The sequence below is a fragment of the Mytilus galloprovincialis genome, chromosome 8 (assembly GCF_965363235.1).
Source record: "Mytilus galloprovincialis chromosome 8, xbMytGall1.hap1.1, whole genome shotgun sequence".
Taxonomy (NCBI): domain Eukaryota; kingdom Metazoa; phylum Mollusca; class Bivalvia; order Mytilida; family Mytilidae; genus Mytilus; species Mytilus galloprovincialis.
In genome coordinates this window covers 77049656-77076349 of record NC_134845.1, presented here as the reverse complement: position 1 = coordinate 77076349, position 26694 = coordinate 77049656, and the positions used below count along the sequence as shown (strand labels likewise).

At 39.6% G+C, this 26694-nt stretch overlaps 1 protein-coding gene across 1 annotated transcript in view; it reads left to right on the top strand.

The window, feature by feature from the left end:
• Positions 1-25298, top strand: part of LOC143042607 (transient receptor potential cation channel subfamily A member 1-like) — a 47619-nt gene extending 22321 nt beyond the window's left edge. The window contains exons 6-9 of the mRNA XM_076215011.1: positions 18248-18461; positions 20652-20762; positions 21926-22092; positions 23428-25298. Of these exons, the coding sequence (XP_076071126.1) occupies positions 18248-18461; positions 20652-20762; positions 21926-22092; positions 23428-24326 (1391 nt within the window). The 3' untranslated portion in view covers positions 24327-25298. The remainder of the gene's footprint in view (positions 1-18247; positions 18462-20651; positions 20763-21925; positions 22093-23427) is intronic.
• Positions 25299-26694: the final 1396 nt, after the last annotated feature.

Sequence of the window (26694 nt, the reverse complement as noted above, 5' to 3'; positions counted from 1 at the left end):
TGCAAAGACAAACCAGCTTCTCTACAACATGTGTTGTTGTCATCTTGTCAAGTGGCACTGAAAAATTGTAGGAACACATGGAGACATGATAGTGCACTGAACACATTAGCAGCGAGGTTGTACTTCGTCAGGAGGAAGAGGAAAAAGGTAAAAATAAAACCATCACTTTTGAGAGCATGGCCAGCACACATGAAGGCCAAAGGATCCATGCAAGAGCAACAGACTGGAGGTTTACTATAGTCTTGCTGGAACTGACAGTCCCTTTAGAAGAAAGGATGTATGAGGTACACGAAAGGAAGATGGTAAAATATCAACAGCTTGTATCAGATTGCCAACAATAGGGATTGAGGACTTAGTGCTTTGCTATTGAAGTAGGGTGCAGGGGTTTTGCGGAACAAACAATATGACAAGCTCACAGAACCTAATTAGTGCTAGGAGCAGATAGGGAGAAGCTTATTTCAGAATTGTATAGACAAGCGGAAGTATCATCACAGTGAAGATAGGATGAGAGAGATGAGATCTGGAAAAGTGGCAATTAGATTTATTGAGTGATTTGAAGATATTTAGTGGAAATAATGGACTTATGATAGAAGAGACTTTATAACATGTACAGCTCTGGTGACAGCATCAATCAGTGACAGTGCAAAAGTTACATCAGCTGACACATCGGGTGCGATGTAGGCCATCCAGTTTCAGAGTCAGACTGACCCGGCGCACCTCTGGAGATTGCATGGTGTTGAATAGCACAGAAACAGCTGCGGATGGAGGCTGCACATGATAAAGGAAATGGACCAGCATTGTTACGATGTTTACAAAGTTAATCAATATATGATTCTTGAAGTGCATTTTGTTGATAGAGATTATTATACTAGCTGAAAACTTCCAGAAGATCGTGGTTTGCAAGATGTTTGCAATTCTACTCTAATTATCATGAATCCAGAATAGTAAAATTGTTGCCCAAATATGTCAGACAGACATACACCTGTGATAAGGATCAACATCCAAACAACTACTTGATTCCTTATACAACTCTGCAATTATAAACAGCGCGACAAACTCCCGCAGATGTATGCTTGTGTTCTGCTTGTTTTTTATTTTTATTTTACATAACTTTTTAGCATCACCTTTGTGTTTATTTTTACTTTTTGAAACATTTTATATGTTTAATGTCAAGATGTTTCCCGTTGTAGTAGATTTTGCTAATTAGGAATTTTTGAATTCTGATGTTGCGATATGAACAAGACATAATCTACACTTGCATAAAATGTTTCTGACGTGAGCATATTAAGGAAGTTCCCTTGTCATGTTTTGGAATTTTTGTCAGAATTTCGGTATCCTCTGGATTTATCCATTTGAATGCCTTAACATATTTTGCCCATTGACCCCCATTTTTCTTTTTATAAATCTTTAACATGCATCATCAGTAAAAGTAATATTAAAATCGTTGTTATTTTTAACAGTTTTTGAGAACATGTTGCTAATTTGAAAATATAAAACAGAAGAAAAGGTTTGATTGCCAAAATGACAACTCTCCATCAGAGACCAAATGACACAAGAATTAACAACTATAGGTCACCGTACGGCCTTCAACAATGAGCAAATCCCATTGCGCATAGTCAGCTTTAAAAGGCCCCGAAATGACAATGTAAAACAATTCAAAAGAGAAAACTAACGGCCTAATTTATGTACAAAAAAATGAAAGAAAAACAAATATTGAAACACATCAACAAACGACAACCACTGAATCACAATCACAGGCTTCTGCAATTGGACAGGTATATCCCTACATAATGTGACGGGGTTAAACATGTAAGCGGGATCCCAACCCTCCCTAACCTGACACAGTGATATAACAGTACAATATAAGAACGAACTATCAAAATCAGTTGAAAAAGGCTTAACTCATCAGATAGATCAAAATACATATACTAAAAATACAATTGAACGTGGCCTGGTACTTGTACATCCTATAAACAAAAACAAAAGACACTGAGTACCGATCTTATAATACTCTCAGTATTGACCGCTAGTTCAAAGCCACTAACAACTAATTAAAAAATCATGCATCTAAGACTGAATTATCAATCAGTACATACCCGACATCCAATTTATTTAGTAAAAGACGTCATAAACAGTCAGAGAAAAACATGACCTTGTGCAATGCCAAGATAAGGGTATCGATAGATTGTAGATTCATGAAATTAAAGTGTATATGTATATAACATAATAATAATATTTAGTTTGCTTTTACTTTACTGATAACAAAATCGATATTGATACCAATAAAAACAATATGTATACGATGATCTAATTACAGTGTTGATTTGGTAATCTTTTAGATCAAGTTTATTTGACGGATCGATAAGTTTACCAGGATCTCTTCTTAATTTCCGGACACGGTAAACAATATTTCCGTAAAAAAAGGATGTGTTTTCCCGTTAGAAATAAGTTTCTATAGGTACAGCAAAACTTCAAAACCAAATCTTTATATCTATGGAAGAATTACGTATAGGTAATTTGTGGTAAAGAACATAAATGGAAAGTTTTAAAACATGTTTTGTTGTTGTCCCCTACTACTTTATTTTTTGAAAAAAATAACAATTTTTGTCACATGAATCTACAGTTCCATACTAGAAAAGAAAAACAAATTGTTATTATCAGCTTCATTAACAACATGTTTGTTTCAGTAACAATAATGCTTATTAAAATATACGGGATTATTAGGCTTGCTTAGTGGAAAATAATAGTTAAAAGTAATATTGTGTATTAATAAATACACATTCACTATCATATCTTATCTGCACTACATGGTCAGCGTGAGCTTTTCACAAACATTGATCATGTCTGTCGTTTGTAATCCGAAGTCGTCCAGCGTCGACATTTGTTTACTTTTACAAAAGACGTAAGTAGTTTCCTCAAAAATGAATCGCTCATTAAGATCAAATTAGCATTTATTGTCGTCAGTTGACTGTTTATATTGTGTTGATACATTTCTGTGTTATGTTAAATCATCTAAAGTGTTAACAGTGTTCCTATTATTTTATAAACTTTTCAACTAGAAATTATGTGTTGTGTGAAATGGCTTTCCTTACTTTCGGCATCCTGTCAAATAGTTCCTAAAATAACATTTTCTGTAAATTAAACTTATAGACAATGTATAAACTATTTAGACGATAACCTTTCAAAACAAAAACGATAGAGAAAACTTACTTGTGTCGAAAAAGCTGATTTAATCCTCCTTTTCGTTAAATGACTGAGAACTATATTATGTATCAATGTAGGGTGAAACTTTTCACCTTACTCCAATTTTGGTGCTCCAAAAAAAAAGTTTCGTAACTTTACCCACCTGGGTATTTGGGTCCAGGCAACCTTAGGCAAGTGCCTATCGAGTGTACCTAGTGTGGACAAAAGCTTTGCCGTAGGGACTTTGCTATGAATTAAATAAGGGGGATGGTAGGGTCACCCGACCCCAACTTTGGACCTCCAAAAAAAAAGTTCCGTAACTTTACCCACCTGGGTATTTGGGTCCAGGCAACCTTAGGCAAGTGCCTATCGAGTGTACCTAGTGTGGACAAAAGCTTTGCCGTAGGGACTTTGCTATGAATTAAATAAGGGGGATGGTAGGGTCACCCGACCCCAACTTTGGACCTCCAAAAAAAAAGTTCCGTAACTTTACCCACCTGGGTATTTGGGTCCAGGCAACCTTAGGCAAGTGCCTATCGAGTGTACCTAGTGTGGACAAAAGCTTTGCCGTAGGGACTTTGCTATGAATTAAATAAGGGGGATGGTAGGGTCACCCGACCCCAACTTTGGACCTCCAAAAAAAAAGTTCCGTAACTTTACCCACCTGGGTATTTGGGTCCAGGCAACCTTAGGCAAGTGCCTATCGAGTGTACCTAGTGTGGACAAAAGCTTTGCCGTAGGGACTTTGCTATGAATTAAATAAGGGGGATGGTAGGGTCACCCGACCCCAACTTTGGACCTCCAAAAAAAAAGTTCCGTAACTTTACCCACCTGGGTATTTGGGTCCAGGCAACCTTAGGCAAGTGCCTATCGAGTGTACCTAGTGTGGACAAAAGCTTTGCCGTAGGGACTTTGCTATGAATTAAATAAGGGGGATGGTAGGGTCACCCGACCCCAACTTTGGACCTCCAAAAAAAAAGTTCCGTAACTTTACCCACCTGGGTATTTGGGTCCAGGCAACCTTAGGCAAGTGCCTATCGAGTGTACCTAGTGTGGACAAAAGCTTTGCCGTAGGGACTTTGCTATGAATTAAATAAGGGGGATGGTAGGGTCACCCGACCCCAACTTTGGACCTCCAAAAAAAAAGTTCCGTAACTTTACCCACCTGGGTATTTGGGTCCAGGCAACCTTAGGCAAGTGCCTATCGAGTGTACCTAGTGTGGACAAAAGCTTTGCCGTAGGGACTTTGCTATGAATTAAATAAGGGGGATGGTAGGGTCACCCGACCCCAACTTTGGACCTCCAAAAAAAAAGTTCCGTAACTTTACCCACCTGGGTATTTGGGTCCAGGCAACCTTAGGCAAGTGCCTATCGAGTGTACCTAGTGTGGACAAAAGCTTTGCCGTAGGGACTTTGCTATGAATTAAATAAGGGGGATGGTAGGGTCACCCGACCCCAACTTTGGACCTCCAAAAAAAAAGTTCCGTAACTTTACCCACCTGGGTATTTGGGTCCAGGCAACCTTAGGCAAGTGCCTATCGAGTGTACCTAGTGTGGACAAAAGCTTTGCCGTAGGGACTTTGCTATGAATTAAATAAGGGGGATGGTAGGGTCACCCGACCCCAACTTTGGACCTCCAAAAAAAAAGTTCCGTAACTTTACCCACCTGGGTATTTGGGTCCAGGCAACCTTAGGCAAGTGCCTATCGAGTGTACCTAGTGTGGACAAAAGCTTTGCCGTAGGGACTTTGCTATGAATTAAATAAGGGGGATGGTAGGGTCACCCGACCCCAACTTTGGACCTCCAAAAAAAAAGTTCCGTAACTTTACCCACCTGGGTATTTGGGTCCAGGCAACCTTAGGCAAGTGCCTATCGAGTGTACCTAGTGTGGACAAAAGCTTTGCCGTAGGGACTTTGCTATGAATTAAATAAGGGGGATGGTAGGGTCACCCGACCCCAACTTTGGACCTCCAAAAAAAAAGTTCCGTAACTTTACCCACCTGGGTATTTGGGTCCAGGCAACCTTAGGCAAGTGCCTATCGAGTGTACCTAGTGTGGACAAAAGCTTTGCCGTAGGGACTTTGCTATGAATTAAATAAGGGGGATGGTAGGGTCACCCGACCCCAACTTTGGACCTCCAAAAAAAAAGTTCCGTAACTTTACCCACCTGGGTATTTGGGTCCAGGCAACCTTAGGCAAGTGCCTATCGAGTGTACCTAGTGTGGACAAAAGCTTTGCCGTAGGGACTTTGCTATGAATTAAATAAGGGGGATGGTAGGGTCACCCGACCCCAACTTTGGACCTCCAAAAAAAAAGTTCCGTAACTTTACCCACCTGGGTATTTGGGTCCAGGCAACCTTAGGCAAGTGCCTATCGAGTGTACCTAGTGTGGACAAAAGCTTTGCCGTAGGGACTTTGCTATGAATTAAATAAGGGGGATGGTAGGGTCACCCGACCCCAACTTTGGACCTCCAAAAAAAAAGTTCCGTAACTTTACCCACCTGGGTATTTGGGTCCAGGCAACCTTAGGCAAGTGCCTATCGAGTGTACCTAGTGTGGACAAAAGCTTTGCCGTAGGGACTTTGCTATGAATTAAATAAGGGGGATGGTAGGGTCACCCGACCCCAACTTTGGACCTCCAAAAAAAAAGTTCCGTAACTTTACCCACCTGGGTATTTGGGTCCAGGCAACCTTAGGCAAGTGCCTATCGAGTGTACCTAGTGTGGACAAAAGCTTTGCCGTAGGGACTTTGCTATGAATTAAATAAGGGGGATGGTAGGGTCACCCGACCCCAACTTTGGACCTCCAAAAAAAAAGTTCCGTAACTTTACCCACCTGGGTATTTGGGTCCAGGCAACCTTAGGCAAGTGCCTATCGAGTGTACCTAGTGTGGACAAAAGCTTTGCCGTAGGGACTTTGCTATGAATTAAATAAGGGGGATGGTAGGGTCACCCGACCCCAACTTTGGACCTCCAAAAAAAAAGTTCCGTAACTTTACCCACCTGGGTATTTGGGTCCAGGCAACCTTAGGCAAGTGCCTATCGAGTGTACCTAGTGTGGACAAAAGCTTTGCCGTAGGGACTTTGCTATGAATTAAATAAGGGGGATGGTAGGGTCACCCGACCCCAACTTTGGACCTCCAAAAAAAAAGTTCCGTAACTTTACCCACCTGGGTATTTGGGTCCAGGCAACCTTAGGCAAGTGCCTATCGAGTGTACCTAGTGTGGACAAAAGCTTTGCCGTAGGGACTTTGCTATGAATTAAATAAGGGGGATGGTAGGGTCACCCGACCCCAACTTTGGACCTCCAAAAAAAAAGTTCCGTAACTTTACCCACCTGGGTATTTGGGTCCAGGCAACCTTAGGCAAGTGCCTATCGAGTGTACCTAGTGTGGACAAAAGCTTTGCCGTAGGGACTTTGCTATGAATTAAATAAGGGGGATGGTAGGGTCACCCGACCCCAACTTTGGACCTCCAAAAAAAAAGTTCCGTAACTTTACCCACCTGGGTATTTGGGTCCAGGCAACCTTAGGCAAGTGCCTATCGAGTGTACCTAGTGTGGACAAAAGCTTTGCCGTAGGGACTTTGCTATGAATTAAATAAGGGGGATGGTAGGGTCACCCGACCCCAACTTTGGACCTCCAAAAAAAAAGTTCCGTAACTTTACCCACCTGGGTATTTGGGTCCAGGCAACCTTAGGCAAGTGCCTATCGAGTGTACCTAGTGTGGACAAAAGCTTTGCCGTAGGGACTTTGCTATGAATTAAATAAGGGGGATGGTAGGGTCACCCGACCCCAACTTTGGACCTCCAAAAAAAAAGTTCCGTAACTTTACCCACCTGGGTATTTGGGTCCAGGCAACCTTAGGCAAGTGCCTATCGAGTGTACCTAGTGTGGACAAAAGCTTTGCCGTAGGGACTTTGCTATGAATTAAATAAGGGGGATGGTAGGGTCACCCGACCCCAACTTTGGACCTCCAAAAAAAAAGTTCCGTAACTTTACCCACCTGGGTATTTGGGTCCAGGCAACCTTAGGCAAGTGCCTATCGAGTGTACCTAGTGTGGACAAAAGCTTTGCCGTAGGGACTTTGCTATGAATTAAATAAGGGGGATGGTAGGGTCACCCGACCCCAACTTTGGACCTCCAAAAAAAAAGTTCCGTAACTTTACCCACCTGGGTATTTGGGTCCAGGCAACCTTAGGCAAGTGCCTATCGAGTGTACCTAGTGTGGACAAAAGCTTTGCCGTAGGGACTTTGCTATGAATTAAATAAGGGGGATGGTAGGGTCACCCGACCCCAACTTTGGACCTCCAAAAAAAAAGTTCCGTAACTTTACCCACCTGGGTATTTGGGTCCAGGCAACCTTAGGCAAGTGCCTATCGAGTGTACCTAGTGTGGACAAAAGCTTTGCCGTAGGGACTTTGCTATGAATTAAATAAGGGGGATGGTAGGGTCACCCGACCCCAACTTTGGACCTCCAAAAAAAAAGTTCCGTAACTTTACCCACCTGGGTATTTGGGTCCAGGCAACCTTAGGCAAGTGCCTATCGAGTGTACCTAGTGTGGACAAAAGCTTTGCCGTAGGGACTTTGCTATGAATTAAATAAGGGGGATGGTAGGGTCACCCGACCCCAACTTTGGACCTCCAAAAAAAAAGTTCCGTAACTTTACCCACCTGGGTATTTGGGTCCAGGCAACCTTAGGCAAGTGCCTATCGAGTGTACCTAGTGTGGACAAAAGCTTTGCCGTAGGGACTTTGCTATGAATTAAATAAGGGGGATGGTAGGGTCACCCGACCCCAACTTTGGACCTCCAAAAAAAAAGTTCCGTAACTTTACCCACCTGGGTATTTGGGTCCAGGCAACCTTAGGCAAGTGCCTATCGAGTGTACCTAGTGTGGACAAAAGCTTTGCCGTAGGGACTTTGCTATGAATTAAATAAGGGGGATGGTAGGGTCACCCGACCCCAACTTTGGACCTCCAAAAAAAAAGTTCCGTAACTTTACCCACCTGGGTATTTGGGTCCAGGCAACCTTAGGCAAGTGCCTATCGAGTGTACCTAGTGTGGACAAAAGCTTTGCCGTAGGGACTTTGCTATGAATTAAATAAGGGGGATGGTAGGGTCACCCGACCCCAACTTTGGACCTCCAAAAAAAAAGTTCCGTAACTTTACCCACCTGGGTATTTGGGTCCAGGCAACCTTAGGCAAGTGCCTATCGAGTGTACCTAGTGTGGACAAAAGCTTTGCCGTAGGGACTTTGCTATGAATTAAATAAGGGGGATGGTAGGGTCACCCGACCCCAACTTTGGACCTCCAAAAAAAAAGTTCCGTAACTTTACCCACCTGGGTATTTGGGTCCAGGCAACCTTAGGCAAGTGCCTATCGAGTGTACCTAGTGTGGACAAAAGCTTTGCCGTAGGGACTTTGCTATGAATTAAATAAGGGGGATGGTAGGGTCACCCGACCCCAACTTTGGACCTCCAAAAAAAAAGTTCCGTAACTTTACCCACCTGGGTATTTGGGTCCAGGCAACCTTAGGCAAGTGCCTATCGAGTGTACCTAGTGTGGACAAAAGCTTTGCCGTAGGGACTTTGCTATGAATTAAATAAGGGGGATGGTAGGGTCACCCGACCCCAACTTTGGACCTCCAAAAAAAAAGTTCCGTAACTTTACCCACCTGGGTATTTGGGTCCAGGCAACCTTAGGCAAGTGCCTATCGAGTGTACCTAGTGTGGACAAAAGCTTTGCCGTAGGGACTTTGCTATGAATTAAATAAGGGGGATGGTAGGGTCACCCGACCCCAACTTTGGACCTCCAAAAAAAAAGTTCCGTAACTTTACCCACCTGGGTATTTGGGTCCAGGCAACCTTAGGCAAGTGCCTATCGAGTGTACCTAGTGTGGACAAAAGCTTTGCCGTAGGGACTTTGCTATGAATTAAATAAGGGGGATGGTAGGGTCACCCGACCCCAACTTTGGACCTCCAAAAAAAAAGTTCCGTAACTTTACCCACCTGGGTATTTGGGTCCAGGCAACCTTAGGCAAGTGCCTATCGAGTGTACCTAGTGTGGACAAAAGCTTTGCCGTAGGGACTTTGCTATGAATTAAATAAGGGGGATGGTAGGGTCACCCGACCCCAACTTTGGACCTCCAAAAAAAAAGTTCCGTAACTTTACCCACCTGGGTATTTGGGTCCAGGCAACCTTAGGCAAGTGCCTATCGAGTGTACCTAGTGTGGACAAAAGCTTTGCCGTAGGGACTTTGCTATGAATTAAATAAGGGGGATGGTAGGGTCACCCGACCCCAACTTTGGACCTCCAAAAAAAAAGTTCCGTAACTTTACCCACCTGGGTATTTGGGTCCAGGCAACCTTAGGCAAGTGCCTATCGAGTGTACCTAGTGTGGACAAAAGCTTTGCCGTAGGGACTTTGCTATGAATTAAATAAGGGGGATGGTAGGGTCACCCGACCCCAACTTTGGACCTCCAAAAAAAAAGTTCCGTAACTTTACCCACCTGGGTATTTGGGTCCAGGCAACCTTAGGCAAGTGCCTATCGAGTGTACCTAGTGTGGACAAAAGCTTTGCCGTAGGGACTTTGCTATGAATTAAATAAGGGGGATGGTAGGGTCACCCGACCCCAACTTTGGACCTCCAAAAAAAAAGTTCCGTAACTTTACCCACCTGGGTATTTGGGTCCAGGCAACCTTAGGCAAGTGCCTATCGAGTGTACCTAGTGTGGACAAAAGCTTTGCCGTAGGGACTTTGCTATGAATTAAATAAGGGGGATGGTAGGGTCACCCGACCCCAACTTTGGACCTCCAAAAAAAAAGTTCCGTAACTTTACCCACCTGGGTATTTGGGTCCAGGCAACCTTAGGCAAGTGCCTATCGAGTGTACCTAGTGTGGACAAAAGCTTTGCCGTAGGGACTTTGCTATGAATTAAATAAGGGGGATGGTAGGGTCACCCGACCCCAACTTTGGACCTCCAAAAAAAAAGTTCCGTAACTTTACCCACCTGGGTATTTGGGTCCAGGCAACCTTAGGCAAGTGCCTATCGAGTGTACCTAGTGTGGACAAAAGCTTTGCCGTAGGGACTTTGCTATGAATTAAATAAGGGGGATGGTAGGGTCACCCGACCCCAACTTTGGACCTCCAAAAAAAAAGTTCCGTAACTTTACCCACCTGGGTATTTGGGTCCAGGCAACCTTAGGCAAGTGCCTATCGAGTGTACCTAGTGTGGACAAAAGCTTTGCCGTAGGGACTTTGCTATGAATTAAATAAGGGGGATGGTAGGGTCACCCGACCCCAACTTTGGACCTCCAAAAAAAAAGTTCCGTAACTTTACCCACCTGGGTATTTGGGTCCAGGCAACCTTAGGCAAGTGCCTATCGAGTGTACCTAGTGTGGACAAAAGCTTTGCCGTAGGGACTTTGCTATGAATTAAATAAGGGGGATGGTAGGGTCACCCGACCCCAACTTTGGACCTCCAAAAAAAAAGTTCCGTAACTTTACCCACCTGGGTATTTGGGTCCAGGCAACCTTAGGCAAGTGCCTATCGAGTGTACCTAGTGTGGACAAAAGCTTTGCCGTAGGGACTTTGCTATGAATTAAATAAGGGGGATGGTAGGGTCACCCGACCCCAACTTTGGACCTCCAAAAAAAAAGTTCCGTAACTTTACCCACCTGGGTATTTGGGTCCAGGCAACCTTAGGCAAGTGCCTATCGAGTGTACCTAGTGTGGACAAAAGCTTTGCCGTAGGGACTTTGCTATGAATTAAATAAGGGGGATGGTAGGGTCACCCGACCCCAACTTTGGACCTCCAAAAAAAAAGTTCCGTAACTTTACCCACCTGGGTATTTGGGTCCAGGCAACCTTAGGCAAGTGCCTATCGAGTGTACCTAGTGTGGACAAAAGCTTTGCCGTAGGGACTTTGCTATGAATTAAATAAGGGGGATGGTAGGGTCACCCGACCCCAACTTTGGACCTCCAAAAAAAAAGTTCCGTAACTTTACCCACCTGGGTATTTGGGTCCAGGCAACCTTAGGCAAGTGCCTATCGAGTGTACCTAGTGTGGACAAAAGCTTTGCCGTAGGGACTTTGCTATGAATTAAATAAGGGGGATGGTAGGGTCACCCGACCCCAACTTTGGACCTCCAAAAAAAAAGTTCCGTAACTTTACCCACCTGGGTATTTGGGTCCAGGCAACCTTAGGCAAGTGCCTATCGAGTGTACCTAGTGTGGACAAAAGCTTTGCCGTAGGGACTTTGCTATGAATTAAATAAGGGGGATGGTAGGGTCACCCGACCCCAACTTTGGACCTCCAAAAAAAAAGTTCCGTAACTTTACCCACCTGGGTATTTGGGTCCAGGCAACCTTAGGCAAGTGCCTATCGAGTGTACCTAGTGTGGACAAAAGCTTTGCCGTAGGGACTTTGCTATGAATTAAATAAGGGGGATGGTAGGGTCACCCGACCCCAACTTTGGACCTCCAAAAAAAAAGTTCCGTAACTTTACCCACCTGGGTATTTGGGTCCAGGCAACCTTAGGCAAGTGCCTATCGAGTGTACCTAGTGTGGACAAAAGCTTTGCCGTAGGGACTTTGCTATGAATTAAATAAGGGGGATGGTAGGGTCACCCGACCCCAACTTTGGACCTCCAAAAAAAAAGTTCCGTAACTTTACCCACCTGGGTATTTGGGTCCAGGCAACCTTAGGCAAGTGCCTATCGAGTGTACCTAGTGTGGACAAAAGCTTTGCCGTAGGGACTTTGCTATGAATTAAATAAGGGGGATGGTAGGGTCACCCGACCCCAACTTTGGACCTCCAAAAAAAAAGTTCCGTAACTTTACCCACCTGGGTATTTGGGTCCAGGCAACCTTAGGCAAGTGCCTATCGAGTGTACCTAGTGTGGACAAAAGCTTTGCCGTAGGGACTTTGCTATGAATTAAATAAGGGGGATGGTAGGGTCACCCGACCCCAACTTTGGACCTCCAAAAAAAAAGTTCCGTAACTTTACCCACCTGGGTATTTGGGTCCAGGCAACCTTAGGCAAGTGCCTATCGAGTGTACCTAGTGTGGACAAAAGCTTTGCCGTAGGGACTTTGCTATGAATTAAATAAGGGGGATGGTAGGGTCACCCGACCCCAACTTTGGACCTCCAAAAAAAAAGTTCCGTAACTTTACCCACCTGGGTATTTGGGTCCAGGCAACCTTAGGCAAGTGCCTATCGAGTGTACCTAGTGTGGACAAAAGCTTTGCCGTAGGGACTTTGCTATGAATTAAATAAGGGGGATGGTAGGGTCACCCGACCCCAACTTTGGACCTCCAAAAAAAAAGTTCCGTAACTTTACCCACCTGGGTATTTGGGTCCAGGCAACCTTAGGCAAGTGCCTATCGAGTGTACCTAGTGTGGACAAAAGCTTTGCCGTAGGGACTTTGCTATGAATTAAATAAGGGGGATGGTAGGGTCACCCGACCCCAACTTTGGACCTCCAAAAAAAAAGTTCCGTAACTTTACCCACCTGGGTATTTGGGTCCAGGCAACCTTAGGCAAGTGCCTATCGAGTGTACCTAGTGTGGACAAAAGCTTTGCCGTAGGGACTTTGCTATGAATTAAATAAGGGGGATGGTAGGGTCACCCGACCCCAACTTTGGACCTCCAAAAAAAAAGTTCCGTAACTTTACCCACCTGGGTATTTGGGTCCAGGCAACCTTAGGCAAGTGCCTATCGAGTGTACCTAGTGTGGACAAAAGCTTTGCCGTAGGGACTTTGCTATGAATTAAATAAGGGGGATGGTAGGGTCACCCGACCCCAACTTTGGACCTCCAAAAAAAAAGTTCCGTAACTTTACCCACCTGGGTATTTGGGTCCAGGCAACCTTAGGCAAGTGCCTATCGAGTGTACCTAGTGTGGACAAAAGCTTTGCCGTAGGGACTTTGCTATGAATTAAATAAGGGGGATGGTAGGGTCACCCGACCCCAACTTTGGACCTCCAAAAAAAAAGTTCCGTAACTTTACCCACCTGGGTATTTGGGTCCAGGCAACCTTAGGCAAGTGCCTATCGAGTGTACCTAGTGTGGACAAAAGCTTTGCCGTAGGGACTTTGCTATGAATTAAATAAGGGGGATGGTAGGGTCACCCGACCCCAACTTTGGACCTCCAAAAAAAAAGTTCCGTAACTTTACCCACCTGGGTATTTGGGTCCAGGCAACCTTAGGCAAGTGCCTATCGAGTGTACCTAGTGTGGACAAAAGCTTTGCCGTAGGGACTTTGCTATGAATTAAATAAGGGGGATGGTAGGGTCACCCGACCCCAACTTTGGACCTCCAAAAAAAAAGTTCCGTAACTTTACCCACCTGGGTATTTGGGTCCAGGCAACCTTAGGCAAGTGCCTATCGAGTGTACCTAGTGTGGACAAAAGCTTTGCCGTAGGGACTTTGCTATGAATTAAATAAGGGGGATGGTAGGGTCACCCGACCCCAACTTTGGACCTCCAAAAAAAAAGTTCCGTAACTTTACCCACCTGGGTATTTGGGTCCAGGCAACCTTAGGCAAGTGCCTATCGAGTGTACCTAGTGTGGACAAAAGCTTTGCCGTAGGGACTTTGCTATGAATTAAATAAGGGGGATGGTAGGGTCACCCGACCCCAACTTTGGACCTCCAAAAAAAAAGTTCCGTAACTTTACCCACCTGGGTATTTGGGTCCAGGCAATCTTAGGCAAGTGCCTATCGAGTGTACCTAGTGTGGACAAAAGCTTTGCCGTAGGGACTTTGCTATGAATTAAATAAGGGGGATGGTAGGGTCACCCGACCCCAACTTTGGACCTCCAAAAAAAAAGTTCCGTAACTTTACCCACCTGGGTATTTGGGTCCAGGCAACCTTAGGCAAGTGCCTATCGAGTGTACCTAGTGTGGACAAAAGCTTTGCCGTAGGGACTTTGCTATGAATTAAATAAGGGGGATGGTAGGGTCACCCGACCCCAACTTTGGACCTCCAAAAAAAAAGTTCCGTAACTTTACCCACCTGGGTATTTGGGTCCAGGCAATCTTAGGCAAGTGCCTATCGAGTGTACCTAGTGTGGACAAAAGCTTTGCCGTAGGGACTTTGCTATGAATTAAATAAGGGGGATGGTAGGGTCACCCGACCCCAACTTTGGACCTCCAAAAAAAAAGTTCCGTAACTTTACCCACCTGGGTATTTGGGTCCAGGCAACCTTAGGCAAGTGCCTATCGAGTGTACCTAGTGTGGACAAAAGCTTTGCCGTAGGGACTTTGCTATGAATTAAATAAGGGGGATGGTAGGGTCACCCGACCCCAACTTTGGACCTCCAAAAAAAAAGTTCCGTAACTTTACCCACCTGGGTATTTGGGTCCAGGCAATCTTAGGCAAGTGCCTATCGAGTGTACCTAGTGTGGACAAAAGCTTTGCCGTAGGGACTTTGCTATGAATTAAATAAGGGGGATGGTAGGGTCACCCGACCCCAACTTTGGACCTCCAAAAAAAAAGTTCCGTAACTTTACCCACCTGGGTATTTGGGTCCAGGCAACCTTAGGCAAGTGCCTATCGAGTGTACCTAGTGTGGACAAAAGCTTTGCCGTAGGGACTTTGCTATGAATTAAATAAGGGGGATGGTAGGGTCACCCGACCCCAACTTTGGACCTCCAAAAAAAAAGTTCCGTAACTTTACCCACCTGGGTATTTGGGTCCAGGCAATCTTAGGCAAGTGCCTATCGAGTGTACCTAGTGTGGACAAAAGCTTTGCCGTAGGGACTTTGCTATGAATTAAATAAGGGGGATGGTAGGGTCACCCGACCCCAACTTTGGACCTCCAAAAAAAAAGTTCCGTAACTTTACCCACCTGGGTATTTGGGTCCAGGCAACCTTAGGCAAGTGCCTATCGAGTGTACCTAGTGTGGACAAAAGCTTTGCCGTAGGGACTTTGCTATGAATTAAATAAGGGGAATGGTAGGGTCACCCGACCCCAACTTTGGACCTCCAAAAAAAAAGTTCCGTAACTTTACCCACCTGGGTATTTGGGTCCAGGCAATCTTAGGCAAGTGCCTATCGAGTGTACCTAGTGTGGACAAAAGCTTTGCCGTAGGGACTTTGCTATGAATTAAATAAGGGGGATGGTAGAGTCACCCAACCCCAACTTTGGACCTCCAAAAAAAAAAGTTCCGTAACTTTACCCACCTGGGTATTTTGGTCCAGGCAACCTTAGGCAAGTGCCTATCGAGTGTACCTAGTGTGGACAAAAGCTTTGCCGTAGGGACTTTGCTATGAATTAAATAAGGGGGATGGTAGGGTCACCCGACCCCAACTTTGGACCTCCAAAAAAAAAAGTTCCGTAACTTTACCCACCTGGGTATTTGGGTCCAGGTAACCTTAGGCAAGTGCCTATCGAGTTTACCTAGTGTGGACATAAGCTTTGCCGTAGGGACTTTGCTATGAATTAAATAAGGGGGATGGTAGGGTCACCCGACCCCAACTTTGGACCTCCAAAAAAAAAAGTTCCGTAACTTTACCCACCTGGGTATTTGGGTCCAGGTAACCTTAGGCAAGTGCCTATCGAGTGTACCTAGTGTGGACAAAAGCTTTGCCGTAGGGACTTTGCTATGAATTAAATAAGGGGGATGGTAGGGTCACCCGACCCCAACTTTGGACCTCCAAAAACAAAAGCTTTGCCGTAGGGACTTTGCTATGAATTAAATAAGGGGGATGGTAGGGTCACCCGACCCCAACTTTGGACCGCCAAAAAAAAAAGTTCCGTAAATTTACCCACCTGGGTATTTGGGTCCATGCAACCTTAGGCAAGTGCCTATCGAGTGTACCTAGTGTGGACAAAAGCTTTGCCGTAGGGACTTTGCTATGAATTAAATAAGGGGGATGGTAGGGTCACCCGACCCCAACTTTGGACCTCCAAAAAAAAAGTTCCGTAACTTTACCCACCTGGGTATTTGGGTCCAGGCAACCTTAGGCAAGTGCCTATCGAGTGTACCTAGTGTGGACAAAAGCTTTGCCGTAGCTATTTTTTTATGAATTAAAGAACGGGGATGGTAGGGTCACCCTACCCCATCCGGGTCTTTGCCGTAGGGAAATGTTTACGGATTAAAGTTATTTTACATAGGTTTGATTCTAAATAAATTGTTGTTTAGATTAACCAAAATATTTATGTCAAATCGTTTTCGTTCTATTTGACGTAATTCGTGTATTCGTGTGTAACTCTTACACTTATCGCTCTTCTTATCGAAATGTAATAAATAAATTACAAGAGTGACTATTTACTTTTGAATAATTACGTGAACTAGCTATTTCTTTGGCGAAAAGTGAATATAATGGTTATCAGTTTTTCTTTTTACTCGTATAATTATATAAGCTTGGAGATCTTATTGTGTCGCTACAGTAATATAGTGTAACCTGTTGTTATCAATTGTTATTATTATTATACAGACAATAACCAATCCCTTATCAAAGAGAAAGGAGAAAGTTTTTTTTTTAATTCCCGGCCTTAAAAAAAAGTTATTAAATACACAAATAAATTATTAAACTTTTCTGTGTTTAAATGGAATTGCATTTCATCTTCCTATTGGAAATTATTTGTCATCATTTTTATTTATTTGTCATCATATTTATAAGAACATGTCGTGTTATTTCAAATCTTCGGTTTTTAGGCATGATCATGTGGGTGCGTTTTCTTATTGTTCGCTGGCTTATTGTTCGCTAGCTTGATTCATCTTATTGTTCGCTGGCTTATTGTTCGCTAGCTTGAGTCTGGTGTAGTAAAGGTAAAAAAAAAAGTTGGATAGATGAGATCAAAGGTATTCAAGAACAAAGTGTTTTTCAATTAGAATTTGGGTTGAATGACAGGTGAAAAATAAGACTGAAAATTATACCCGGATTAAATTTTCTGTAGTATCATTTAGCATATAGCATGTTAAAATGTGCAACTGACATTTAATTAATGAATTGTAAATCATTTGAAAGTATTTTTAAGTTTTTTAACCGTTAGTTAAAATATGAATTGGATAGAAAAATATTAGTTGCATTTTTATTCATGAAGATTTTGAGCTTTTTTTTGTCCAATAGACCCTCTTCGTTCATTTTTTTCTGTTCTTCTGACTAAATGATCCAAATAAGACAAAATATAAGTTGAATACGTTTTTAAAAGTACACAAAGACTTACCAGAACAAAACTCACACAACATATAATACATATATTTTTTTTTGGTTTGAACGTAGTTTTCAATTTAGACTCGTTTATATTTTTATATATATATATATATATATATATATATATATATATATATAGATATATATATATATATATATATATATATATATATATATATATATATATATATATATATATATATATATATATATATATATATATATATATATATATATATATATAAACAAAAGCAATGCAAGCACAATGATTAAAAACGTAGCACAGAAATATCCATAGCACACACTAAAGGGATGTTCAGTAGATCTTCATCCTAGTTTTAGTAGGTGGGGTACTGCATCAGTGTAGTGATATACGTTGATCTGTCCTTGCTGTAGTCTATCCTTAAGTTGGGTCAGTCTGTTGTCTGTGTATGTTTAGGAGTGTTTCCAGGATATTTGAAAGAGGAGGTTGAGAATGAAAAATTTTTGGACCTTATTTTTGCCAAAAAACATAAAATAAATTTGTATTTGCACTAATGTAACGGTTCCTGATTTGGAGCATGTATATTTTATAGTGAAAGTGTCAGGGTTCTACATATTTTACTTGTCTTCACTTGTCTTCTTATTTGAGATCTTTGGTTTATGACCTTCAATTTGAGTTCAAGTTCATAGGTAAATTTGACGTGGTGTACAAAAAACCCTAACCTATTTCAGTTTCGTGATATGAGTAGGCAACACGCTTCTTATTTATAAATCTCTTTATGTTATATGCAAAATGCATTGTCTTATCCTAATGGGTATTTATTAACGAATATAATTATTCTATATTTAAGTCAACCACGAGCTAAAGCAATCATATACACAAACTACAAGGCAATACATCATTTTTTTCTTTCAAGATTCTCCTTTACACATTGCCTGCAAATTAGGAAACCAAGAGGCTGTGTTATGCCTTCTTAATAAAGGCTTCCTTGTTAACATCGTTGATAGATCTAACCAGACGCCATTGTGGGTAGCAATATCAGAGGGACATCACTCAGTAACTGAAATGCTTCTAGCAAATACTGAAATTGATGTAAATGTTTACGTGAAGCAATCAGTAAAAGGAACCAGGTAAGCTTTTTATTGTAACATTTTCGTAACGCCAATTCTATAGACTATTTGCATATTGCCGACTTTACACTCTGGAAATTATATTTTTTCGACAGTTTATATACTATGTGGTAGGACCTAAAGGGTAGGATATCCTTGTGCTTTGTCAAGTAAAAGCAACGTAAAGAAGTAGATTCGGAAAACAGTTAAATTTTCACTCAAATTCCACCGATTGAAATTATGATTAATCTAACTTGTATAACCTGTCGAAAAAAGAAAAGTTTGTAATATGAAAATAGTCTATTGTGGCAATTTTGAAAGATTGTTAATTTTAAACACTGTGCATCAAAATTCAGATCTGGCGGGAGACGTTATATCATTATTGGCCATGTTGACCTTGATGTAAGTACATATGTATAACTCATAGATGTATAAGATTGGTTTATTCATCTATGATGCAAGTCAGTTGCTATTGATATGATTAACTCAGCGCACCTAGATAAACATCAACTATTGCTGATCTCAGAAGTTTCGAACGTTAGTTATATATGCGGTGTGTACATAAAATGATCAGATGGTCAGTTTTGAAGATTCTTATGGGGGATTTCTAGAATTATAATTGTATACAATGAAAATATTAGTATAATTTTCTAATTTCTGTAGTTTAAAAAAGTATTTGATTGGTCTTTTTTTCTTCAAATTCATAAATAAACATTCACCACAAGAAAATCTAGTACAAAAACCAGACACTATAGTAACATCAGCAACAATAAATGTTGTACAATTATTCTTGTTTAATATTTGTCTATTTATATTTTGATTCCATCAATAGCTCCATTTTTTTTTCTCCTGGCTGCTCCAATATACATGAAGAAATGTACTTATATATGAAATTCATTGTTATATTTTTTTCTATAAACCCCTAGTTTACCTCTTTTTCAGTACTGTTTATAGCTAGTCAGTGTTCACTATTTGATTATTCTATCGATTTACCATTAAGTCCTACATGCCAAAATGTTCTTATCTTGTATCAGTTAGACACGTGCATTTGTTAATAAGCTAATCATCATCAACACTCATCAACAGTGCAAGATATTGAAACATATTTTTCTTCTGTGTATTTGGAATAAAAAGAAGTAACAACAACTGATGAAAATGAAATTTTGATAACATTTACTAATTATTTTGAATAGACCTTCATATATCTGTTCCAGACCGTATGAGTATTTGGACCGTATACGTATACTCGTACGGTCGGACCGTATGAGTATACGCGTATGGTCCAGTATGAGCTGACCATACATGTTATTGGATAATATTGGTTACATCTATACAAACATTTATCACAATCTTTATTTTTAGTTTTACAAATTGTTATTATTACATAAGATGGATAAATGAACTACCTAACAATTAAAATTAGATATTTGTTTAATTGTATATCTGAATCCTATTTTGAAACTCTCGCCATAGGTGACACTCGCTACCAAAAGTATATTTTTCATATTTACATTTTTTCAGTTCATGCATGTTCCTTTCGATTAGCATTTTTTTGAAAAGTTGCTAAATATTCTAAAGCAATTGTCCTCCCACATTATTCGCATTCAATTTCAGTGAGAATAATTGTCATAATTCAATTAGTGTATTATGTATTACTGATCTACATGCTAAATACTAGAGATTTACAGATTTAATTAGCGTGATTTTTTTAAATAGTTAAAATGTAAAGTTTTTATTTCAATTACAATTGATTTTTTTTCTATTTATTTGAGAGTTAATTTATGTTGATCTGTTATATGTATTTGTATCTAGTACAATTGACCAACTCCTTGATATTAATCAGATCGTACGCGTACGGTCCGACCGTATGAGTATTTCGAAAAAGTACGCATACGGTCCAGACCGTACGCGTACGGTCCAAATACTCATACGGTCTGGAACATATCCAAAAGTGCTGAAAATAACGTTAAAGATCGACAATCAATCAGTTTAAATCGTAGTGTTTCTGTTCCTATTCTATGACATTTGCAAAAAAAAAAAATGCCACAACAAAGTTTTTCTGAAACATTTAATTGGTACCGATAAGCAGTTGCGCTTAATATCTGTCAATACGTACATTAAAAATAAATTTAGTACAACAGGTCACGTCAAAATGAGTATAATTCTATCACTTGAGAGTACCTGATGACTATTACTTCACTATTTCTACAGGGAAAACCAGAATATAACAGTTTTACTTCAGGCAGCCATACTTGACGACATGAAGTCGGTTATTGCCCTTTGCCATCACAATCCAGATACGAATGTTGAAGATGCTACTGGGTATGTTGAAAAGTGTAAATGATTCAAATGACATCATTATGTACATAGGCTTCAATGGTAGGCTTTTTTCGGTTCTACGTTTTCACTAAAAAAAGATCCGTTGAAAAAACTGTCAAATTCAGAATTTTAAATCCTTTTGGTGTGAATATAGCTGCAAAATACATGCTGAAGCTTTTTTGATAAAAATATGGCATTTTTTAAGGGAACTCTATGGTTCCGGAATTTTCGAAATAGTATGAATGAAGAACACCCCTTGCTTAATTTTGCAATGACAATTGTGCTCATCTCAGAGTTTTCCTCAAATATCTTGCTATTTACACTCATTTCTCATAATTTCAATTTCTTTTCTAATTAATAGTGCAGAAGATATAGATTTGCTTCTATATGTATACTTATTATCTTGGATGTAAACCTAATTGCATGGCGTCGGTGATCTTGAATTACTTCTTGTTAACCTTGTAATAAAACTGAACATGTAGCATCTCGGTTTTAAAACTTAGCATTTATAATTATCTTTTGTTTATTATTATGTTTTAATGTGTGTGTATATGAAGTTTTTGGTTGGCCTTCTAAAAAAATCGCGCGGTCTCATCATCTTCTGAGGTTTTGATATTATGATGGTACTTATTTTACATTCCGTTTTGGAGTTGGTTTAATTCTAAGTAGAACCAGCAATGCAGAAACACATGTTATGTGAATCATATGTCTTCCTCTTTTTATTTTAACGTCGACAATGTCGATGGCAGTATTTATATAATTGTGTTGTTCTTACAGTTGCTGTATCCTAGTGTGTTTGAGCTTGGTACATTTATATTATATTGATATGTGTCTATGTTTTAAGTCCGGAATTATTATTGTTATTTTTAAATCGTTTTCTCTGCGATTGCAATTTCACAAAATTCTTTTATTTTTGGATGTTATCGATATTTTCATTAATCCTCGTTTTGTGTTAAACATAATCGAATGGTTGAATTCACAAAAGGAAATGAATCCTACACGATTAGACTTTTTTTCTGAGGTTGGTATGTCGCTCTAAACCAATTTGGATACCACTATTTGAGTAATGAGCTCCAATAGCTCATTCTAAAACACGTGCACTGAAATGGTCAAACTTAATATGTACGTAAATACATATCTAAGTTATCAATTAATGTTTTTTTTAGGAAAACGGCTTTGCATTATACAAGCTGTAACGGAAGAACTGAAGGCGTACGCACCCTACTGCATTGTGGAGCTGATATAAATAAACTGACCAAAGATTTCGAATCTCCTTTGTACCTAGCATGCCAAAAAGGCCATGCTGAGGTTGCACGACTGTTACTTGAATCAGGTGAGAATATTTATAATGGAAGAAAGCATAACCTTTAAGTAGAATAGTATTTGATAATCGTCATTGGGACAGGTTTAAATCATATATGTAAATAATTATTACATGAAGCTAGAGTGAAGATGGCAGAATAAGACCTGATATTGGACAGCAGGCACACTATGTGCAATTTTTAAAATCTAAATTGTCACTTTGTGAAGAGTTTGGCAAACAAGCGTTTGAGTCTTTAATATTCTTTTTTATTTATTCAAACGTCACTGACGAGTCTCATAGAGACCAAACCCGCGTCTAACGTATACAATTGAAATGTTGGTGAGTTTATTTGGTTAATCGATAATTTTTCTCCCCTGTAACGGTATCATTTGCCCTTGAATGTGATAACCCAGCTGATGAACAAATCTCCCTGTTGTTTCAATTTTAGTTGAACAAGATATAACATTATTCTCTTTTATTATCTTTTTGGACCTATAACGGGCGAATTGGTACTTCATTTTATTGTATCTTTCAAATAGCTATTTTTTCACTAAGTTTTCTTTAAATTATTGTCAATGTGAAATGAAAACATTTTAAAATGAACATTTTTCAGAGGCATTCTATTGTTTCTGTGCTTAATCCACAGTAAGTTGAAGTCATATAAAAATCACTGTTTTTGTTATATTTGCAATATTTCACTAAGGGATTTTGTTATTTTTATTGTGAAAAGTTGAAGTCAAGTTTAGAAGATTAAGCTAATCTAATGTCATGTTTTAGTTTGATATGCAATTAGCGCCATTTTACTTCAATTGATCTATTATTCGTAAATGTTTTATTCCATAAATAAGTCTGTATGTTCTACTGTTAGTTATTATCTATGTGTTAATTTTTCTGTAATCCCTTAATTGAATTTTCTCACTCATTTAGAGAAATATTTGGCAAGTCTTTTCTAGTAACTTTTGGTTTGTTATATAAACTATGTTATCATTTTAATGTGGCAGATTGGATTTAGTATTACACTGAGCAGTTCCAACTCTGTACAATTGTATTCCATGCTGAACTTATCAAATTATACATAACGCTAACCAGTGTCGTCTTTTGTTAAATGAGCTAGTCCCAAAGTCAGAGTCGGTGCAGACTCATCTCATCGTACTGTTTATTGTGTGTGTGTGGTTCCAGGCCAACACATTTCCCAGTCACAGATACACCCAGTTTCTATTTGTGACACATGTATGCAATCAACCCCATTGAAGTATAAATGTGCATTATTCCAATAAATTATAGCATAAACCAAGGTGAAAAATTCACAACCTTGCAATCATTTTTTTTAACTTAATTGTTTTATATCATATTTGTTTTTTTCAGGAGCAATTATCAACAAAACAGAAAAACGAAATGAACACACATCACAGCTAACGTGTCAGAAATATCCACTGATAAGTGCGATTGAAAACTGTCACACGAACATCGTGTCATTGCTAATTTCACACGGTGCCGACATACACCTATCACTGTCAAATGGCAGAAGACCACTCCACATTGCCTGTAGTGTAGGGACATTGGAAACAGTGAAGGTCATATTAAAGTCACGTGGAGATGTTAATATCAAAGATTCACAGGGACAGACTCCATTATTCTATTGTTTAAGAAATGGGATATTTCAAATTGCTGTGCGATTTTATCGAATACATAATAAAGATAGTAAACGTTATCAAACACATAAAATTGATGAATATTTAGAACTGTTAAAAGAAGGAAACAAAATTATGGAATATCTTTTAAAGCGTGGTGCAATCGTCAACTGTACAGATATTCATGGATTATCTCCCTTAGATCATGGAATGAAAACACATCGGCATGTCACGACTTTCATTTTGTTAAAATATGGTGGGAAAACAGATAGGAAATATTATGAGGAAACATCATGGCTTATAAATGAAACATATAATAATGAATTCACCAATGTATTCCTATTGTACATCTTAATTAAACATGAACTTAAATTCAGAAATATAATACCGATGATTATGAAAAGATCCAACATCATAACTAGAAGCGCAAACGATTTTATATTTGAAGAGTTCAGTAAACCAGCTTCACTGAAAGATCAAACCCGAATTATTATACGAAATTCAATACACGGAATCACAGGAAAAGAGTTTGAATCGAATATCCATGGCCTTCCATTACCGAAGACACTAAAAGCTTTCCTTGTGTATAATGAAATTGAACCAATGTTAAATATTCAAAACGAAATTCTGTGAAAATAATACACTATAACCTCTTTATCTGTAAAAGATACGATTACTACTCTTCATGTTGGCTCTCACCAGAAAGCCAATTTATATAAACGTTACAAGATTTATATGAAATGTTTTAATGGTATATTGTGGTCTACAACTGCATTAACTCGACCTCTCTTACGGTGCTTCGATGGGAGTCTTTCTGAGAGAAAGCTTGGCAAAATCGAAAGTCCTTTTTCAAATGTCTATATCAAAATCTCATAATCATCAACGAACGGAAAACAACTGTTCCTCACTTGGTACATACATTTCTTTAGCCTTTTTTAACACATTTTGGTTGGAGCGTCACTGGTCAGTCTTTTGTAGACGGGTGAAACAGCGTGTCTATCGCTAATATTAAATTTCAATCCTGGTATCTTTGATGAGTTTATTTCATCATGTAGAAAATGATGGATGATTAAACATGGTCTTATAGCTAGCTAAACTTTTGGCTTCTATGACATTCGCGTAAAGTTCAATTGTATTGACAACAAAGAAAACAAGAGGGTGTCTACTAACATCAAACATATTTACTTTTGAGACTAAATAAGTTCAATATGATCATTCCCTATTTTGGATTCGAAAAAATGCGACAGTGTACAATAAACACGACAATGTTCATTATAGGGTAAAACCACCGTTCACACAAATCATCAATGATAAAGTCCTGCTCTCATTCTATAAATCAAAGGTTTAACATGTTGTTTATGCATTATTTGCCATTTATTGTAAACAGATTGATATTAATTATAGATTGAGCACATTTGATACATAAAAAGTTGTCGTGTCCGCGACTTCAGAATAACAATGATTTATTTCGAGCTTTACAACCGTTGGAGCTAAATTGGAAATGCCTTTCGGAATTTGGTTCGTCGACTTCATACTTTATTTGAACTTTTGACTTTTTAATTCGAACGTCTCTGGTTGTCTGTTGTGTCCAAAACGCGCAGTGGCATAAACACTTTTAATCCTTGTAAGTTGTATCTAGGATAAGTTTATTTTCAACCATTGGTTCGTTGCCACGACTTGTGGAGGATTTCTCCCACAAAGAGTATCACCACTACACTAGGCAGCACTTCTATGATTACATGAATTAGTATTGATATGATCATAATTATAAATTAACCCTTTACAAAACTTTCAAGTTTCAAAAGAATAAAGATTTTCTACCACAGGAATTATTTACCTTAGCTTTATTTTTTGAAACTTTTCGGGAATTTGAGTCCCCAATGCTTTTCAACTTAATATTTTATTTGGCATATCTTTCTTTTGATTCTAGCATCACTAGTGAGTCATATGTAGAAAGTAAAATCACAAAAATACTGAACTCCGAAGAAAATTCAAAACGGCAAGTCCCTAATCAAATGGCAAAATCGAATGATAAAACACATAAAACGAATGGACAACAAATGTCATATTCCTGACTTGGTACAGGCATTTTCAAATGTAGAAAATGGTGGATTGAACCTAGTTTTATAGTGCTAAACCTCTCACTTGTATGACAGTCGCATCAAATTCCATTATATTTACAACAATGCGTGAACAAACCAAACATAATACTAGTAGATAAATTGTCAAAATAGGGTTACAGCAGTCATCAGCGTGTCACAATCGCAATCAGAACAAAAACTAACAAATATTTAACAAAGAAGCACAAAAAAGCATATATTAAATTTAAAGACCAAACAGCCTATTTATTTCTACCAGTGATTTTTCCTTAAAATTTTGTGTGAAGGTATTTCATGATTTGAGGAACAAAAAATGATGAAAAAAATTGGGGGTCATCGACTTAGTTTTGTCGCTATAGCAACCTCAGTTTCGTGTTTTCCCGAATATTAACATATATTTGCTTCTTAATTAAACTCTCCAAAAAATTCTTTATATCAAACCTACCAGCATGATTCTTGTTTCACGTTAAACAGTAGATTTGTAGCTATCAAATACAGGTTCAAGAATTTAAGACTCATATTGTTTTGATCTTTAAAAATATGTTTTATTTCATTCCCGCCAAAAATGAAACGTAGAAATGAAAAACGTTTCCAATATTAAAAAATATCTACCAGTGATTTCTACATAATAATTTCAAGAAGGAAAGTGCCATGTGCACTCTACAAAATAAAGCCAAAAAAAGTGTATGTCACCGACTTTTCAAAAAAGTTATGAGTAATTTTCATGTTTTTTCTCGTTCGTTTTGAAGAAAAGAGTTGTCTTTCTTCAGAACATTGCATCTGACGTCACAGTACAAACTTTCCTTGCTGGCGCACTATTTGAAAACAATCGCAAATTGGACGTTTGAAACCCACATTTAAATTTCCAAGACTAACAACTATATTCACCTACTTTATTATCC